This window comes from Sus scrofa, chromosome X (genome assembly GCF_000003025.6).
Source record: "Sus scrofa isolate TJ Tabasco breed Duroc chromosome X, Sscrofa11.1, whole genome shotgun sequence".
In the NCBI taxonomy this organism is placed as follows: domain Eukaryota; kingdom Metazoa; phylum Chordata; class Mammalia; order Artiodactyla; family Suidae; genus Sus; species Sus scrofa.
In genome coordinates this window covers 122212145-122231684 of record NC_010461.5, presented here as the reverse complement: position 1 = coordinate 122231684, position 19540 = coordinate 122212145, and the positions used below count along the sequence as shown (strand labels likewise).

At 57.4% G+C, this 19540-nt stretch overlaps 1 protein-coding gene across 6 annotated transcripts in view; it reads right to left on the bottom strand.

Moving 5' to 3' along the window:
- The window catches only part of MAMLD1 (mastermind like domain containing 1), a 113418-nt gene that overhangs the window by 2008 nt on the left and 91870 nt on the right, over window positions 1-19540 (bottom strand). For 3 of the 6 annotated variants that reach the window (XM_021079616.1, XM_021079615.1, XM_021079614.1), the window contains 2 exons: window positions 6486-6732; window positions 389-473 (listed from right to left, as the gene is read on the bottom strand). In XM_021079616.1, coding sequence (XP_020935275.1) covers window positions 433-473; window positions 6486-6732 — 288 coding nt within the window. In that variant the 3' untranslated portion in view covers window positions 389-432. The remainder of the gene's footprint in view (window positions 1-388; window positions 474-6485; window positions 6733-19540) is intronic. The other 3 variants (XM_021079613.1, XM_021079612.1, XM_005657934.3) reach the window with 1 other exon arrangement.

Genomic DNA, 19540 nt, shown 5'->3' with positions numbered 1-19540 from the left:
CATGTCACTACTGCTGATGGGGACGGCTTAATACACGTCTCCCTGGCTGGTCTGGAAGCTCTGCGACGTGGGGACCACGACCGCATTTTCACCAACAGCTGTGTCCCCAGCCAATAAATGTTGATTACAGCCATCGCCGCCATGGCTCGTGACTCAAGCTCTGGAATCCAACAGTGACTTCGGAGTCGGTCACACTGAGCCTTCAGCTGGGATCCTAGTGAAGCTTTCCACGTGACAGCACTGTGGCACTGCCTCGCACACCTCCCCTCCTCCCCGCAAAGCTTTCAGGACCATCTCAGCCACCGTTTGCTCTGGAGTGAATCCTTAGGTGAGGGCGTCACATCCACCCCAGCCCACCCCTTTGAGAACACTGACCTCAGCCGCTTACCTTGAAATTGACTCATCTGTTGGGCGACATATGCACTCCGCTGTTCAGGGGTCATTGCCATAAGACCTGATCTCTGTTTCTCTTGCTAAATAGAAGACGGAGAAGAATCGTTAGGTTAGGGCTACCAAGAAATATGAGCCTTGGGATCGCTGCGTGGGGACTCAGGACTTGGCTTTGGTGTAGCAGAAAGCATGAGTGAACACACCGACACACACTCGCATGCATGCCCCCCTCCCCCAAGCAAAACTCCGCAGGTATAAATAAAAGTAGGATTCTGCACCTGGGTTAAAAAACCAACTGCAACAGCATAGGATGGGGCGGGAGACACAGAGCTTAACAGCAAGAGCACGGAGAAAAGAGATTTAGGCATTTTGGATGTCCTTCTGCTCAGGATGGGTCAGCAGTGACATGTGGTCGCCAAAAGAGTGAATGTAACATTAGGCTGCAGTAAGAGAAGCAGAGTACGCAGAAGGAGGGAGGTGACAGTCCTACACTACTCTGCCTTGGCCAGACTACCGCCACGGGGCTGGTCTCAGGGAGACCTGGACACGCTGGCCGCATTTGGAGGCTACTGAGCAATGGGGGCGGGGCTCGGGCTCCAAACCCCACAGGCCAAGATGGGCTGAGCGCCCCAGGGTGCCAGAGCGCTCTGGGCTGCGAGGCGGTGGGCACCCAGCCTCTCCAGGGCTGTCCTGAGGTATGTTTTGGGTGCTCCTGGCCTGAGGAGCCGGGTGGTCACGTGGTCAGAGGGACACACTGTCACCCGGAGGAGCCACCCACCGCCAGCTTCCCTTCATGCTCCTGCCTGGCGGTGGCATGGGCCGCAGGGAAGAGCTTCCTTCTCTGAGCTGGTGGACAGGGGGCAGAGGGGCAGGGGGAGCCAGGCTGCAGAGCTGCGGTGCCGGCTCAAGGGGACAGCCGGGAAAGAGGCAGACGAGGGTCTGAGAAGGCACGGTGCGCCCCAGGCTGTGGGCCTGGTTGTGACTGGGACTGGGAGGGACCAGGCCTGCCTCCCAGCCTAGGGCGCACCCGCTGCCATCGCTCCAGGGCGCCACCAACCCAGGCGGCTGGGTCAGGGAGCGCGCCTCCCTGAGTCCACTTTCGGAACTGCGTCCCCCCTCCCATAAAGGCCAGAAAAGGTGGTCCTGCCACGCAGGCTGCCCCGACGGCTCCTAGGCGCTCAGGGGGCAGGCAGGGGAAGAGGGCGGGGCGGAGGGCTCCCGGCAGTGGCGGCGGTTCCCAGGCTCAGTTCCTGCCGGGCCCAGAGGAGGAACCCGGGCGGAGGGCGGGCCCACATGGGGTTTCAGCAGCCGCCCCAGCCCCGGCTTCCTGCCCGGCGCTCGCCCCCTCCCCCGGGGCTGCTGGGATGTGGCAGTGGGAGCTCTTCTTCAGCCCTGGAGCTGCCCTCCTCTTGCTGAAGCCTGGGGGGCGGGGACAGGACCCGAGGAGCACAGGGGTTCCCTGACCCTCCAAGGCCAGGCCATCAGGAGGTGGGGGAACCGGGGTGGGGGGTGGGGGCCACCCGGCTCCGCCTTAGACACTCAGGGCGGGCAGGCCTTTCCGAAGCAGCCCGCTCACCTCTGGCTCTTCCCTCCAGCCCTTCCGCCAGCCCTGGGAGATCTGGGCACAAGGCCCATGGCCCCAGCTTAGTGACATGACAACTGAGGCTCACAGAGGGGAAGCGATTTGCTCAAGGCGACACGGCTGAGAAGTGCAGTGTCTCCTAATCTCCTAACTGCAGACCCACGGCTCCTGGGGACCGGCTCCTGGGCCCTGCTGTCTACGCCGACCCTGGACCCTCCCTCCGTCGTCTCCATCGGCTGCTCCAGGACCTTCCCCAAATAGCACAGCTGTACAGAGCCAGGGGGGCGGGAGGGCTAAGGAGAGCGGCCGAAGGAGAAGCGGCGGACGGATGGGCAGAGCAGGGGAATCCGAAGGGAAGGAGGCGGAAAGGAAAGACCCCCCACCCCCACTCCCCCGGGCGTGGGAAGCCAGAGGGAAGGCTGGGCTGGGGCGGGAGTCAGAGCAGAGGAAGTGGATCGTGTCTGCCAGAGGCCAGAGCGCGCTGCTCAAAGGGCCCAGGGGTCCAGGGACAGCGGGACGCTGCCGAGTGTTCACCCGAGGAAGCGCAAAGGCCGGAGCAGCCGGAGTTCAAGGCAAAGTCTGGGCAGCAGCGTGAAACTCCCAAGTCCCAAGAGCCCAGGCGACTCGGCCTGGGGGACGGGCCTCTGACATCCTGGGGTGTGGCCATCGAGCGGGGTCTCTTCTGCTCCCGCCTGGTCCTGTTGTCCCTGGCAGAGCGGCCAGAGCGTTCCCTCCAGGCCTCCCGAGGAGGCCGCTTCCTTTGTTTTGCAGACGGAGGCCCCCATCCTTTGTTCTGAATCAATGTGCTCCAAAGATAAGCCCCAAGAAAACAGTTGTTGCCTTTTGACACTGACAATTAGAATCGCTGGAAAATGGAGAAAACAGGAAATGACAAATGTTTTCAGTGACCAGGAGGAAGCGGTGGCCGAAAGTTGCTGCTTAGTGACGGACACTGAAGGGTGGCCTGGGCAGGCTCTGGCCTGTCCTAGGCACGGTCGTGGAGGAGGTCATCAAAAGGCTGCTTTTTCTGGGGCTGCTGTTGTCACGGCACTTGGTCCCGCCGTCCAGGTGACATGCACAGGGGGCGGTGTTAGGCGAGCCCTGGGTGCTTCCCTGTGTGGTCCCGGGAAGCCCTGGCTCTTCCCTGTCACACCTCCTCCCGCTTGGCCAAGGGGCCACCTGCACAGACAGGCCTCAGCCAGGATCAAGAGCTAGGAGGTCCTGGGGCTGCCTTTCTAGAAGCTTCCTGCGGATGCCCAGGAAGCCGCAAAGCCCCGCCTGTCTCTGGGCTCGTGGAAGGACCGGCACCTCATGGGTGCGTGCTAGGTGCCCAGAGAGGTCAAAGGCCGCCTGAGCCCCACCACCGCCCCCAGCATAGCTGAGCCCAACACAGGGCCTGCCGGAAGCCAGGCTGGGTGCCGCGGCAGCTTCAGCCTTCAGCCACCACAGCGGGCTGCTCCTGTAGGCTGATCTGTCCTCTCGCTGCTGTAGGCGAGGGACCAAGAGTGGTCTCATTACTGATTCAACCACCCAATAAGGCCCAGGGACTCGGCTAACTGGATGGGGGATGGACAGAGGCAGAAGATCAGCAAGACACACACACACACACACACACACACACACACACACACACGCACACGGATGCCCACACGGGGTTCCGGGCTTTCAGGAGGATTCAGGAGGAGGGTGTACTGACTGGGAAGGGGATTCCGAAAGGATGGCTCTGGGGGATGCGGGGGATCTGAAGCCTTATTCTGTACAGCAATTAAGGGGGGGGGAGCGAAAGGGGAGAGAGAGAGAAGGAGGGGGAAGGAGGGAGGGGGAGGAGAGACAGACAAGGAAGGGGGAAGAGGGGGAGGGGGAGAGAGAGACAGGAGAGGGGGGAGGGGAGGGGGGAGGGGAGGGAGGGGGAGGAGGGGAAGGGAGGGGGAGGGGCGGGAGGTTTCTTTTCCCACCACCAGGAAGCTCCCGCCTCCTTTCCCAGCGCACAGGCTGAGGCCCCACACAGGCAGCAGAAGGCTCTCAGCTCTGTGTTAAAGGTTCGAAGGCTAATGAGCCCTAGTGTGTGGGTTTGTTTGTGTGTGTGTTTGCGGCTCCACTAGGCAAAGCACCTTCTTCTGCGGTTTTGGAAGCCACATCTGGAAACAAGTCCCCTACTTTTCTGACTCGTCCTCAGCAAGGACAGGAAGACAGCGTCCTGCGGGGGAGCCGACCTCTGGGGCTCCCGCACCCCTGTGGACGGGACCCCAGACAGAGGCCACAAAGACACTGCCACCCCAAGCCGGGTTTGAGGGGCCATGGGCGTTCTCGGGCTGAGACCCTCCTCAGGCGTCCTGCCAAAACGCCAGGGGCTCCCACAGTGGCAATAGGCCCGCTTCACTGTTTCCTGACTCGGCCCCGGCCTCTCAGAGCCCGTGACTCAGTCTCTCCAGAAGCAGGAACAGGGGAGGGTGTCGCCAGGCCGCAGTGGTCCTGCCCGACCTGGGGCCACCCTGCCCTTTCCTGTGGCCTCTGCTCAATGCCCTTCCCCAGGGCAGCCCGGGGAGTCCCTCTGTCAGTCAGCTGACAGTCATTTCCCGTGGGTCCCCAGGCACGGGGACAGCTCCGTGAGTCCCCCTCCACCCGCAGGAAGCTCTCAGCGGAGGGGAACCTGGCAAGACAGAAGCCAACCAAGCAAAGAAAATCATTTTCGATGGTGACGCATCTTGTGAAGGAGATGAAGGGGTCAGGAGAGGGCGGGCATGGCAGCAACCTCGGGACAGGGCACAGGGCCCCGAGGGGACATCAGAACCTGTCCCCTTGCTCTGAGCCAGGCCACACCCCGGAGCCCTGCAGCAGGAGCCGGGGACCACCCCCTCCCCCCAAGGTGACGGTGTGGTCCTTGGGTTTGAACCCATCTGAAGCTGCCTCTAGGGGCTTCACAAAATCAAGGCCATCAAAAGTCATGGGCAGGGAGCTTTGGCTCAGCTTCTTCACTCCCCTTGTGCTGTCTCTGCACTTGACCCCCCGCAACACGAACGAACCCTATCCTGACTCCTCCTCCGTCGAGGGGGTTTCAGGGCCGCCTCGTGCCGAAGGGCTGGGTTTCCGAGCTGGGATCCATCCTGCAGCAGATGAAACAAATGTCTGTCGCAGCTCCTCTTTCTTCTTCCCCTGGGGCACCTGCGTCCCTGTCTCACACTGAGCCTGGCCTTCCTGATCGGGGAGACCCCGGCCCTCAAAGCCATCCCCCCAGGTGGGCCTAGCTTCCCAAGGTTCGGCTGGAAGCTCTGAGGCCCAAGCATTGGCCGGCGCTCCGCCGCGGGTGGAAGCCCTGGCAGAGGCACTGTTGAAGTAGTCTCGCTTGGATCCCTGGTTTTTTGCCCTCTGGGGACAGGGAAGGGCAGGGCAGACTGGGTGGAACTCGAAGACAGCCTGAGCGGACCCTATCCCCATCGAGCCGTTTTGCTGATTCCGTTTCCCTGGCAGCTTTGTGCTGGACATGGTTTCTTGGGTTTCAGTTGCAGAGGGAACAGCCCCAGAGCCCTGTGGCTCAGAGAGTGTGCTGAGGAAGGGGGGAAACAGAGAGACGGAGAGCAATCGGTGATGGAAAGCACTGCTTGTTCCTGCAGAGACCGAGGCAGGCGGGATGCGCAGAGCGAGGCCGCGCCGAGGCAGCGTTTCCATTCGAGGCAGGATCTCAGAGGTGCTTTCAGCTGGCTGAGCATTTTCTGATCACTATCACTCGGCGAATGCTCGTTTCTCCACTCGTCTCTGCGGACAGGGCTGACCTCCAGCACACCCCGATCTTTCAGGCGCCAGAACCGCTCCACGATCCAAATGAGAGTCTCTGCAAAAGCCCACTCTGGCTGGCGTCCGCCGTCTTGCTCTCATGGCCACTAATGTGACTCGTGAGGGCAAGGCGGGCCATTCCTTCGAGAATCTGGAGGATGATTCCTTCTGCCCGCCCTTCCCCGGTTGCCCGGCCCCTGGTGCAGTAATGCAACCTCCCACTTCTTGGGGTGCGTGAGTCCTGGGGGGGCGTCAAGGAACACCTCGGGGTGTGGAGTCCACAGCCGATCGCTGGAGGGCGGGGCGGGTCCCAAGCGCCCTCTAGGTGCGAAGCAGGAACGGGCAGGTGCTGGGGGACTCGGAGCTGCTGAAGCACAGCCCCTGTCCCCTGTGGGCTCAGTCTGGCCGCGGGGACAGACAGGCAGGGGAGGGACCAGGTGCTGGAAGGCGAACAGCAGGGAGGGTACACCTGTGCCCGCTCAAGCCCCACTCCATTCCCTGGAGGTGAGGCTGCGGTGCCTGGCGCGCGCGCTCTGCTTGCTTGGGTGGTCTCTCTGCCCAAGACGGGCTGGGATACACACGGTAGAGAAAGCACTAGAAATCCCTCCTAGGTGTACAGAGCGGTACAGGCTGTCACCTCCTGTGTTCCTCCCAACAACCCTGGGCAGCAGGCGGGCAGGCTGAGCAGGGGACTGCGCCCAGCTGACAGATGAGGAAAGCGAGGCTGGGGGGAGTGACTTACCGACAGCGTCGCAGCGAGGCAGTAGTGGAGCAGGCACCTGCTGCCTCCAGGCCTTCGGATCCCAGCCGCCCCAGGGCGCTGCCTCTGAGGTGCTGTACGAGGAGGTGACTCGGGCCAGCTCCTGAGCAAAGGAGCTGCCGGGCAGGAAGGACTCACTCCCCAGGGCCTGGCAGGACGGGGGCTGTCGCCCGAGGCTGACCTGGGGGGGCCTGGCTTCCCCAAGCTTGCAGGCTTTGTCTACATGAGTCTACAACAACCGATTGAAAGTCCATCAGCTGCTGGGCCCCAACCCGGTGCTGCCCTGAGCGCCTAGCTGGGTGCTCTGCGTGTTTGATCGGACACACCGACTGGTCTGGGCCCAGCAAACCCTATGGCTCTGCGGTCTTAACTGTCTCGGCTCGCAGGCTCCCTTGAGAAGCCTTAGAAGCTATGGTCTCTCTTCCCAGACAAGGCACGCCTGCCGGTGCCTCCCACTTCCTAGCCCACCAACATTTTGCGGTATCATTTCAGGGGTTTTCTGGACCACTGAATACCCATCCGTGGGTCTCAGTTAAGGAGCCTCTGCCTCGATCAGTCACTGTCTTGTTGGAAATGGGAGTCAAGCTAGGTAATTTTGGTTCAGCAGCAATGACCTTGACCAGTTCTGCTCCCTCCCCACACTCCCGCCTCCCTCCCCACAACAGAGCACACCGCTCTAAACTGGTTCCTACGCATGTGCGTGGAGACATGCTGAGGAATCTGAAAAACCAAATGGTGAGTGCAAAACCAAGCAGTCAAGGGAGATCTCGCAAGAGCCCAGCCCTCGCGGCACTTCGCCTTGCCGGGGCCCCGAGGTTTCCGGGCGCGCCTTGAGGGGTGGCACCTGCCCTTTCCACCAGCTTTTAGAAGACAGGGATTCACCAGAATTGAACATCTGACCTATTCCTTCAGCCCAAGGCAATTGGAAACCCTGGCCCTTGATATGCATGTCAGAGAAAGCCTCACGACTCAACGTGCTGCTCCAGAGGCCCAGGGAAGGAGCTGTTCCTACGGCAAACAGCCCCTTCGCTCGTGTGCTTTTAACACCTGAGCTCCGAGTGCTCACCTGCACGGCTCGAACATCCCAGGAGAAAGGGAATATTTATCCCCTTAAGCTAAGCTAAGCAGCTGGCGTCCATTCAGTGCATTGCAACAGACACGATTAAGCGCCTACTGTGGGCAGGTCTCTGCAATGGATGACAGGCCAGTAGATATTTGGGTGCCTTATTTGAAATAATGATAAAAACTGCCACCACTGACCTGATTGAGGGTTTGCTACGAACCAGGCACTCAGGCAAGTGCTTTCAGTGCTCAGTCTCCCCCAGTCCTTGGAGCAGCGGTATAGGAGGCAGGGACTCTTACTGTCCTTATTTTACAGATGAGGACACGGAGGCCCAGAGAGGTTAACGAAGTTGCCCAAAGTCACACAGCTCGTTAGTAGCAGAGGTGGATGCAAATCAAGGCTTGCCCGGTTCCCGAGCCCCCACCTCGTTTGGCACGATGTGCGTATCCGTGTGTGTGCTTAACGTGTCTGTGCAAAATAAGTTTTGAAATGCAGCAACTGTTAAAATGTGCCATTGAGAAAAGTACGGGCAAGGTTTTACGAGGGAGCGCCAAGCAAATTTTTAGGAACAAATTATAAAGACTTAAAAGACGGGACGAGGAAGACAATCTAATTACCTGGAGAGTTTTAGAAATGCCTCCCCTCTCCCCAGACAAAACCAGAAACGCATATGAAATACGCTTCGCGAGTGAACTCCGTGCACTTGGGACAGAAAGCTTCTTTGCCTCTCGGAAGGCACATCAAATGCCAAGTTCGGGGGCTTGGCGCACCCCCGCCCTGCCCCCGCGGGCTGCCGCGTCAGTGCCGAGTGAGCTCACTGGCCTTCTGCAGCTTCCTCTCATCAAGCTCCAATTTGTCCTTGGCTCAAGGTCATCTGAGACAGGAGCGGAAACGTCGCTCTGCACAGTGGACTCTTTGTGGCCGCACACTAGCTCCTCGACCATTTAAAACCTGATCTTACAGCCTCGCAGGAACGTTGACCATCCCGAGGTGCAGATATTCCTAGAGTCCTGGTGACCTGCCCACTCTGTGACGACAACACACTCGACAAGCAACGGGTGGGGCTCATCGGGAGGGAGCAGAAGCATTTCAAGCGTTTGCTCAGGAATCCCTGGTAGCTTCATGTGACTTGTAGGATATTAGTGACGGGTCAAGAAGCAGGACCCCCCATCAGCATTAGCACGCGCTTGCGGCCTCCGTAGCTCATCAGGCAGAAGAAACTGGAGATGGCACATGGAAATCACCAGCGGCAGGAGATGCCCTGACAGCGTGGGCAGCTCCGAAATAGCAACTGGGAGCCGGCCTGCTGCCACCCATTCAAGTGGAGCGGAATGGGAGCAGGCACTTTGCAGACCAGGGTGAGCCCGGGTGAGAAAATGAAAGAAATAAGAATGGGTGAACAGCAAGGCCCTACTGCAGAGCACAGGGAACTCTCTTCACTAGCCATCAGGGAAGGAACACGGCAAAGAAAGCACGTGCGTGCATAAACCGAGTCCCTGCTGCACGCCGGAAACGAACACGGCACTGTTAAGTCAACTATATTTTGGTAAAATTTATTTAAAAAAAAATGAAGGAAATAAAATAGACGGGATCCAATCCTGATGCTGATTGATGAGGAGCCTTGTAGCTGTTGCTCGTGCATCCTCTCCGTTTTATTTCATTGGGAAAAGAAACTGCTATCACACACCCTCTAAGCGGGCGGCCCAGCGCCCAAAGGCAAGGTTATTAGGGACTTTTCAACACCTAGAGGTTTCCAGGCGTAACGGAAGCCCATCTCTCTCTCTCGGGAAATCTCAGAAAAGCAAGTCAATCAATAATTAGTTGGGGGGGGGGAGAAGGAGTTTCCGCTGTAGGCGCAATAGGATTGGTGGTGTCTCTTTGGCGCCAAGACGCAGGTTCAATCCCTGACCTGGCACCATGTAAGTCACAACTGCAGCTCGGATCTGATCCCCAGCCGGGAACTCCATATGCCACGGGGTGGCCAACAAAGTCAAGAAAACTTGCCCGGTGGGCGTGATGGCTACCTCTTGGACTGGCGGGTCCACATGATTCCTGATGTCGCAGAATCAGATCCGGGGATGGACGGTGTCTGACGCTGGAATCCGACTTCACTGAGCTCGCTGGGCTTCCTGTGGAGAGCTGGAGAGCTGGCTGGAAAGAGCTTGGCCCTGCGTCCCTCCCCCTGAAAAACCCTCCAATGGCCTGCAGCTGCTTAGACACAAGCGTGTCCTGCTCAGCGCTGCAATGAGGGCTCCTGGTCCCTGGGCTTCCCGCCTTCTTGGCAGCCGGTGTCCTGCTCCACAGTGTCACGTACCCTCCCCCCAGTCACACCCGTCTCCTCCGAGCTCCCCAGACGGGCGCTCCACGTGTTCAGCCCCCTGCGCGCCTGCTCCTTGCTTGGCCCAGCCCTTGCTCCAACTCCCCCTCGGGGCATCCTGCAAATGCCCAAGATCCACCCTGGGGATTCTGTCTCTCCTTTGGTCCTGCGCCTATGACCGAGGCCCTCTGGCTGACCGAACATCCTTGTCAGGCCAAGTCGCCATCATCTTTAAATCCCTCTGGTACCCAGACAGTGCCTGGCACAGGCAAAAGGTTCGGCAAAAATTTGGAAAATTCAACCGACTTCATTCTGCTAAAGAGCTTGGCATGATGTCCCAGGCACTCCCAGCTGGCTTCAGCTGGTGATAAACTGAGCCATCGTCCTTATCTTAAGTGCATCTGCTCATCCCTTTTCCACACTGATGGGTTCATAACACCCATCAGGAGAGCAGAGGCCGTCACTGCACCGGGAAATAACATCAGCCGACGTCTTTACTGTGCACGCGTGTGCCGGGCATGAGCTCTCTGCACACAGCCATCCGAACCTGGCCCGAGTTTTCAAGACGAGGAAGCGGAGATGGCTTTACACAGGACACACGGCGGCAAGGTGGGCACAGACCTGCTTTACGGAGTGATGAAAACCCGAGCAGCTGCTGGGTCTGGGAGAACAGGGCTGTTTCTCCACAGGCAGAGTCGTAACTCCACGTTGACGGCTATCCTGTGATCGCGCCGTAGTGCAAACGGGCTCTGGCGTAAGGAGCTCAGAGGATGACTCATCCCCACAGATACCCAGACCTCTGCAAGAAGCAGCTGACTGCTCTGACTTGATACATTATCGAGCGGATGAGGTCTGGGTCCAGTCTCGGCCGCGGAGCTCAGGAGGAGGCAGACAGTTCTCAAGGTCAGAGTCGTGTCCTGCTTCTCCACCGGCTTCTGGGAGCCCGTCGATTTCTAGACTTACTCATCCTGCGGTTCAGGCAACAAAACCTGAACTCCTTCTTTTCTTTCTCTGATCTTTACTAACCACGTAACAGAGGCGAGCAGAGAGAGTCCAGACCCGGGAACTGGAGCCCAGGGTCCCTCACGGCTGGGCGGACTTCCGAAGTCACAAGTGAGATGAACACAGACTAAACGTTACCCAGGTAACACAAAGAAGGCAAGGCGGGGCTGTGGAAGAAGCTGGATCTTGGGGCAAACCGAAGAATGTCCCTACGTGTCAACCGCGGTGACAGGAGCCGACTTTGGAAGTTCGAAGTAGTGCTTGGGGCCACCAGGAAAATGGCATGTGACTCAGACTTCTTGGCCTCTTGCTTGCCATCACGGCCCTCGGCCAAGTGCAAAAGAGATTTCCCTATACCGCAACCGCGCACCTGTTAATAACAGCACAAGAAAGCGATGCAACTCAAGTCTGAGACTCCGTACGGAACAGAATCCCAGAAGCTCCACCAGAAGCTCGGGCCAACAGAGCCTGGAGGTGACGTCTGCATGTGACAATCGCGCGCTTGAAATGCGTCTAGTGCAAATGAAGAAGGGAATTCTTAACTTCATTTTCTTTTAGTTAAGTTTCCGTAGCCGCATGTGGACGCTGGTTACAGTTCTGGAGAGCAGAGCTCTCCGGCACGCTGACTAAGGGTGCAGGCTCTGGAGAAAGAGCATCTGGGCTCGAGTGGTGGCCTTGCCACTTCTTAGCTGTGTACCTGTGGGGAAGCCACGTCACCTTCTGTGGCCTGTTTCCTCACCTCTAAGGCGGAGGGAGAGTGGCGCATCATTCACAGAATGCTGGAGGCGAGCAGGAGCCGCTGAATTAATGAATTCCGGCTCCCCCTAACAATACCTCTGCCACGTATGGAGAATTCTTCCAATGTCCTGGGCACTGTCCTATGAATTTTACTTGGGTTAGCTCCCCTCCCTCTATCATCCCATCATGATCCCCACCCCCACCCCCTGGCTGGACATGCTGCTCTCGGCGTGGTCTGGCCAGCACAGCTCAGCAGAGCTATCACTGTGGTAAAATAGACTAATAATCATAATATCAGAAACGTTTATTGAGAACTCAGTCCAAGGCACTGGCTTCAGCCCTTTCTTGGGATCATTTCAATGAAGTAATTCTTAGAACACCCCTATGAGGGGGGCACTGTTATGATCCCACTGTAAAGATGAGGCAACTGAGGCACAAAGAGATTCAGCAACTTGCTGGATGTGGTCACTCGTTAGTAAGTGCCAGAGCCTGGACCTCGTCTGACGACTAAGCCCATGCCCCGAGTTTCACTTGATCAAACTGCCCAGGTGAAACTTTTTATATAAGTGGGCCAGCAGCTAAGAAGATTCGGGAAGGCTGTTAGGGTTCCACAGCTGGGCAATGGCTACTGGGCGGGTTACTGTATGACCCAGGTCTTCTTCTGCTTTGATAACAGCAGAACCCTAAAACGAGGAGAACTGCAGGTTGAGAGGTTTCACGTGGTATACCGTGTGTGGGGTTCGCTAGAGAGAAACAGAACTAAAGAAACAGAACTCCAGGAGAGCACCCATGCTGCCCAGTGGTCCATTCTGCTGGACACGTGCATTTTGTAGAAGACGTTTCCTTTGAGCATTTCTGGATTTTTCCTCTCTAAGTGTATCTAATTGAATTTTAGCCTTTCCGAGTTTAAATGTCTAGGGCTGACTACCATCGACGGGGTCCAAAATCCAGTTCCCTTACGCAATCGAGTGCTCAGGCTTGGAATTTAACCACAGAATTAAGTTCAACTGGTAAATGGCTATTTTGCCTAAGAAAAAGAAATAGCTCAAGAACACAAAAAGGTAAGACCAATACTGTTTAAACCCATCGAGGAGGAGCAAAGGAATAAGCATCTTTTCCCCACCCCCGACATTAATTCCAATGAATAAGCCCGGGGCCTGTTACATCCCAGGGGTGGACCCGGTGGGGCATTTTAGCAGAGCGGCCCCGGGCTGCACCTGTCATCACTGATGCTGGGTCATGGAGTAGGAGTGCTGCGTGTTTGCTCCAGCTACCTGGGCCACGGTGGAACATCTGGTCAAAGGCTCCGACAGCTTCCGGGAGGTTCCTTTAGTCTCACGATGACAAAGGTGATGATGAGAACAGCTACCACATACTGAACAAAGATAACGTGTCAGGCACCAAGTGAAACCCTGCACAGTTTTTATCTCACTCAGTCCCCCAGCCAACCGTGAAAGAAGGGTACCATTCTTGTTCCCATTTCATAGGCAAGGAAAGTAAGGTTGCAAGGCGCAAAGTCACTTGCTCAAAGTAAGTGGCAGAGCTGGAAGCTGAGCTGAGTCAGACTTGCTCCAAAATACGGACTCCGAATCGCAAATACTAAAAGAACGCCATGTCCAAAGCGTGACCCTCGCGCTGACGTGCACCAACATCCTCCCTCCGTTCCCCCAGTGTCTCCCCGCTGGGTACAGTCAGCACTGCTCACGGCCCCGCGGGGCCAAAGAAGCCATCCAACCAAGCATCGCATTCAGGCAGGCGAGGAAGGGAGCGGCAGGATTTCCTTCGGAGACTTCCGGACTTAGACAGCAGATCTAATGCATGCATCCAGCTTCACTCCCTCCCGAAGCCCCACTAAAAGGACCGGGAGGGTTTGGTCTGGTTTTTAAAGACACAATTCTGCGAGGTGAAGACACCCGCATCTTAGATCCCTGCGCTCCAAAGCAGCTAGACCTGGGGTAACGGACTCCCCAGCCCCAAGGAAGCTGGATCACAGGATGGCAGAGGGGCAAACGGAAGAGCAGCTTGGTCTGGATGGCAGACTCTTCAGCAGGCTCAGGAGCAGCAGCCCCAGGGAGGCGGAGCGGAGGGGAGTGGCCCACGTAATGAGGTCAGGCCGCCTCCCTGGCCCCACATGCCGGGGACCTGCCCCTCCCCCACGCGGGCACAGCTCTGGCTGGACCACGTGCTGCTGAATTTCCCGCTCTGCCTTCCATGTGCTGCTGCCCAGAGTGGCTGGGGTCCCTCAGCTCGCTCCACCGAGGTGTTCTGTGTTGACCTCCACCTGGAAGCTGGAGGTCCTAGAGGTGGGCTGTGGCGAGGAGGGCAAACACAAGCCAGTGGCCCCATCCCTCGGGCCACGTGGCTTCTGCCTGTCCAGCACCCAGGCCACGACTCCGCCTGGAGCTCTGACGGCCACGTGTGCCCTACACGTTCCCAGATCCAGCGGGTCTTTGACCACTGATGGCCCTAGGACAGGAGGGGCTTCCCTGCTGGAAACTTTCCTCAAAGTGACCTGCCTGCTTGATGAGTGCATTACTAAGCAGTGAAACTAAATGGAAAAGCAAGAGAACGCTGGAATCAAGGCAGTGGTTTCCTCCCCCAGGAGGGGCTCACGGGGGTCTTACTCCAGGCTTGACCGTGTTCTCTTTCTCAGCCCAAGCAGCCGCGACACAGGTTTGCAACATTATACATCTTCAAACTGTACACAGTAAAGGAAAAAGCTCTATTCGAAGCCTGATGCCAGTAAAATGTAAGATACATATTTGTGCATAGAAAAAACCCGAAAGATTACACTTCAACGTGTTAGCAGTGGTTACCCCTGGCTTATTTATATAATGTACATTTTATACATTTTATCATCTCCTGGGGTTTGTGTTTTTCTCTACACTTTTCTGCACTTTCCAAGTTTACTGCAAAGAGCATATACTCTTTTGTAATCAGAAGATCCGAAAACATATTGAAAAGGACAAGGTCGTCACCTGAGATTGAAACTAACAAGGACCCACACAAGAGTGCCAGGACGAGCCATCAGCGGGAATCCGTGTGGGAGATGACTACCTAGAGACATCGGGGATGCGCCTGATCCACCTGGGATGGACGAGCGCCAAGCTCGCCAAGGAGCCTCGGGTGTGGACCTGGAGTCGGGACGGAAGTCTGGATGCTTGCCATCTCTGGGAATGGGGAGGACCTCTTAGATATTTTGAATGTTCCATTTCTTGATCTGTCTGTTCTGGGAGGTACCTGGGTGTTGGTTTTATTTTTTTATTTTTATTTTTGCTTTTTAGGGCCACACCTGAGGTATATGGAAGGTCCCAGGCTAGGGGTCTAATCAGAGCTACAGCTGCCAGCCTACATCACAGCCACATCAACGGGGGATCTGAGCTGTGTCTGCAACCTACACCACGGCTCACGGCAACGCCGGATCCTTAACCCTCTGAGTGAGGCCAGGGATCGAACCCGTAACCTCATGGTTCCTAGTCGGATTCATTTCCGCTGCACCACAATGGGAACTCTTAGTTTTATCAGTTTATGTTCTATATGCTCTTTTGTATGTATCACATGGATTTAAAAAAATCCCAACAATCCAGGACTCATGTAAGTAGAAAATAGGGTGCTACGTCAAAGGAACCACTCAAGGTCATGTAACACCATCATCATTCAGAGGTTAAAAAAAAGTCGATTTGGAATTTTGATGGTCTTTTCTTTTTTCTTTTTTGGCTGCACCCACAGCATGTGTTAGTTCCTGGGCCAGGGATGGAACCTTTACCACAGCAGTAACCCGAGCCACAGCAGTGACAATGCTGGATCCTTAACCTGCTGAGCCACCAGGGAGCTCGTGGATCTTATTTTCCTTTCTGTCGCCAATCCCAGTTCTTTCTGAAGATGCTCCAGTCGCTGGGGATGAGGCTAGGGGTCAAGGCTGCAAGGGTGCACTGAGCACACTCTTCAGGGGGTTTGGGGGGGTGGCCCGGTGTGGGTTCTCCGAGTTCTTGTCCAGAATGCCAACCCTTCCGGGCTCAGGATTTGGGGATCTGCCTTCCTCCCCTCAAGATGTGGCCCGTGGAGGTACACAGGCAGGTATTTCAACGACAGACAGACCTGGGCCTGCCTGCCGCTCCTCTCTCACACCGCACCCGGCTGGTTTGCTTCCTTCCCACTGCTCTTCTCTGCCGGCAGGCCTCACCTTCTGTCTCCTGACCCATTCTGCCTCCTCGGGGCTAACGCCTCTCCTACGACCCTAACACGGGGAGGAAGGAGAGGTCCCACAGTCAACTCAAGGCTACCAAGTGACGGATAAGCCTCACGGGGGAAAACCTTCTTCCCGAAGGCCCCACCTCCCCGCCAGGGATGTCTTGGCGGTGGCCCGGCTGAGCGGCGTGGGGCGTGGGGAGGTGCTGCTTAATGGGGCCAGAGTCCCTTTTGGAGTTCTTGCTGTAGCGCGGCGGGTTGAGGATCTGGCATTGTCTCTTGCAGCGGCTCCGGCTGCGGCTGAGGCACGGGTTTGATCCCCCGCCTGGCACACAGAGGAGGCCCTTTCTCCTCGGGCCCTGCCCCGCCCCACAGCGAAGGAGCGCGGTGAGCAGTGGCAGCCCGCCTCCTGCCCCACGCACTTGGTGCACAGCTCAGAGGGCTACTTTCTGTGAGACCTTTATTGCAGCTTCTGCAGCGTTCTGGGGCTAGAGGATCCTTTCTGGGGCCTTTCCTTCCTTTCGCCCCAGTGACGACTCAGTTGTTTTGCAAAAGACAATGCGTGTCATGGGGAAGCCCCGGACGTTCTACTTCCCAGGGGTCCCGTCTCCGCCCGCCCAAGCCCAGCAGCCCTCAGTAAGCCTCGTCTCCACCACCATAGCACTGTCTCTCCTTCAGCACGGCCTCGCCATCCAGCAAATGGGTGGCTTACGGGAGGGCTTTGAAGGAAGGAGGCCTCGCTCCGGGAACCCAAGGGCAAAAGCACCAGCATCGACTACTACTGCGCCTGGGGAAACAGACCATCGTGCGGCTGTGCCGTCATCTGATGAAGATGGATCCATCAGTGACATTACATGGAGGCACAGTCTTCACTGGCGTCCGCAGGGCATACTTCTAGTGAGTTTGTGGACTTCATCTGTGATAAATAATCAGCCTTCTCTAAATAGAGCATTTTAGGGTTTGGTTGAATTTCACTATAAAATTATATTTCCTGGTAGAGAATGGCAGCAATGGGGAGAAAGACGGTACGGAGTTCCCATCTCAGCCCCAGAGCTGAAGCCACCGGCCTGCTTCATGATGCAGAATTCCTGAACCTCGAGTCTGAGCCCAGAGTCAAGAGACAGGCTGTAAGTTGGGGGTCTCGGCAGCCTGCGCCGCCCCAGGGGGAGAACGCGGGCTCCACCCCGACCAGCTCTGGGCCCCGCTGCGTGGGGCCTGCTGTGAGCTGCAGGGGCTTCCACTGTCTCCCCCGCAGCTCAGATGTTCCAGCTCTGGGTGTGGGAGGTGGGGGAGGTGGGTGCTGAGGGGCCGCTGTCTGGAGAGAGGAGGTCCAGGGTGCCCGGTAGCGAGATGCCTCGTTCCCAGGTCCCAGGATCCCAGAGAGTCGGGGCGAGGTGTGTGAAGGCCTTGGCTGCACGTGCCAGGCACACTGAGGCTGTCTATCAGTGGGCGTCTTCCCTCCGAAGGCCTGTCTGCTTCATTCCTCTGGAGCGCCCAGCATCACAGACAGAGGACTGTGTAGTATGGGTGACTCCCTCGCTCCTCCTCGGCCATAAGGTACCGTGGCTGGACGCGGCTCGCAGCCTGCCTTTTATGGCATCTGTGTAACACGTATGTACTGAGCACCCACCGCAGTCCAGGCCCTGTGCTGTGGCAGCACTGGTGGACAAGGCGGGGATGCTCCCGGCCCTTTGAGAGCTGGTACAGTCACGTAAGGGACAGACGCATAAAGGGCATTTGCAACAAAAGTGATAAGCGCTGCCCCGGCATCCTGCAGAGGACCCAGGGCCCCAGAACAGGAGAGCCCGGCCCGGCGGGGTGAGGGCCAGCTTAGAGGCGGCTTCCTGGGGGTGCTTTAAACTATGACCTGAAGGACAAAGAGAGATTGGCCAGGGGAGGGGTCCCGGCCAGAAAATCGGCAAAGTTCTCAAATCAACTTTCTTCCCATCACGGCTTCGCCCGGTGCCACTCCTATTCCAAGACCTTGACAGATCCCCAGGTGACGTGGCAGGATGCTTGCAAAATGAGGACCGGTTCCCCCTGGACAAAGGGCTGCTCCCTGGAGTCACGGAGTCAGCCCAGAGAGCACCGTGCTGCCAGGGACAGGGCAGGGAACATGGGCACACCATCGCCACAGTAAATTCAAGAAAGTTGCTAGCTTTCCTGAAGCCCTACGCCCTGTCGCCAAAAATTAGATGATAACCCCGGGGCTCCAAGATCTTTTTGGCCGGTCACATGATCAAGCAGGATGTGTCTGTTGTAAATCAATGCAGAGCAGAAGAGAGAGCTGAGAAGAATCTGAGTCCCAAATGTCAGCATCAGAAAAGCCCGTGGGAACCGTCTATATGAGGGGTTCTCAAAGGGCGGGGGTCCTGCGGTTCCTGCTGTGGCACAGGGGGTAAGGATCCGGCATTGCTGCGGCTGTGCCACAGGTCACAGCTGTGGCCCCGATTTAATCCTTGGCCCGGGAACTTCCATATGCCCCGGGGGCAGCCAATAAAGGGGGACAAAAAGAGCAACATCAAAGTGGAGGGGGGTCCTTGGGCCAGCGGCAGCAGCCTCTGGCAACCTGTTAGAAGAACAAATGTCTGGGTCCCCTCCTCCCAGACCTACTGACTCAGAAACCCTGGAGGTGGAGCCTGGGAATCAGGATTTTAACCAACCCTCCAGAGCACACTCAGCAGAGAACCACTCATTAGACGGAAGAGGAGGCGGAGGCCCCGAGAAGCAAGGAATCCTCGACCCCGGGGCAAGCCCTGCCCCCCTGGGCCAGCAGGGTGTCATGTGGGTGCTGGGCCCGTGACCACCAGGCATGGCTGTCCAACACCCCCTTTCCAAAGGGAAGCCGTTTGCGTTTTCCTTCCCGTCCTTCTGTTCTTTCTCTACCAAGGTGAGCACACCGGCCGGGGGGCGGGGGGGGGGCCCTGGAACATGAGGAGTCACACGCTGACCAACCAGAGCATGACACAGAGTTACTGGCGTGTCTAGATTGGAACCAAATCCCTCGGGGGAGGGGGCGAGTCGAGCGAGCATTTCGGGAGGCCCGCGCAAGGCCAGGGGGGAGTGCGTGAACCTGGCCGGCCAAAGAGCTCGGTGACAGCCAGTGGCGTTGACCACTTGGCCAGCGTCTAGCTTTCCCACCTGCAGTGCTTTTCCCCTGCGCGTGCTGGGGAAAGCTGGTCCCGCTGGGGCTGCCCAGGCGGGACATGGGCACCAGCCTACCCGGAGCAGCAGGGGGGCATGTGACCAAGCAGGCCACCGGGCCCAAAGTTCCAGGGGCTTCTGGGAAAGACGCCTCCTTGCTCTTCCGACAAAGCTTCTAGTGGCAACTCAAGCGCCGGACTCCCGCTCACGGGACTCAGTTGGTCCCCTTTATCGTTTCAGCCGGTGTCAACTCGGTTTTCCGCTACTTGCGACTCAACACGTGCTCCCTGATCAAGAATCTAGCCTGGCCCTTCAGACCTTCAGGAGGTCTGCTCAGCACCTCTAGCCCGCAGAAGCCTCTTCGGCCTTGAGTCCTGTTCCTTTATCCTCAGACAGAGCAGTTCATTTAAAGAGGCTTCTCATATACCTAAACTGTCTGTACAACATGCACCAGCGAACACGTCGAGAGCCGATCCAATACTGCAATCTTGGGCTCCTCTCTCCGATCTCAAGTGTGGGGCTCAAGCTCTTAAATACTCTATTTTGCATTAGTTGAATGCGATCCACATTTTAGAAGCAATAATC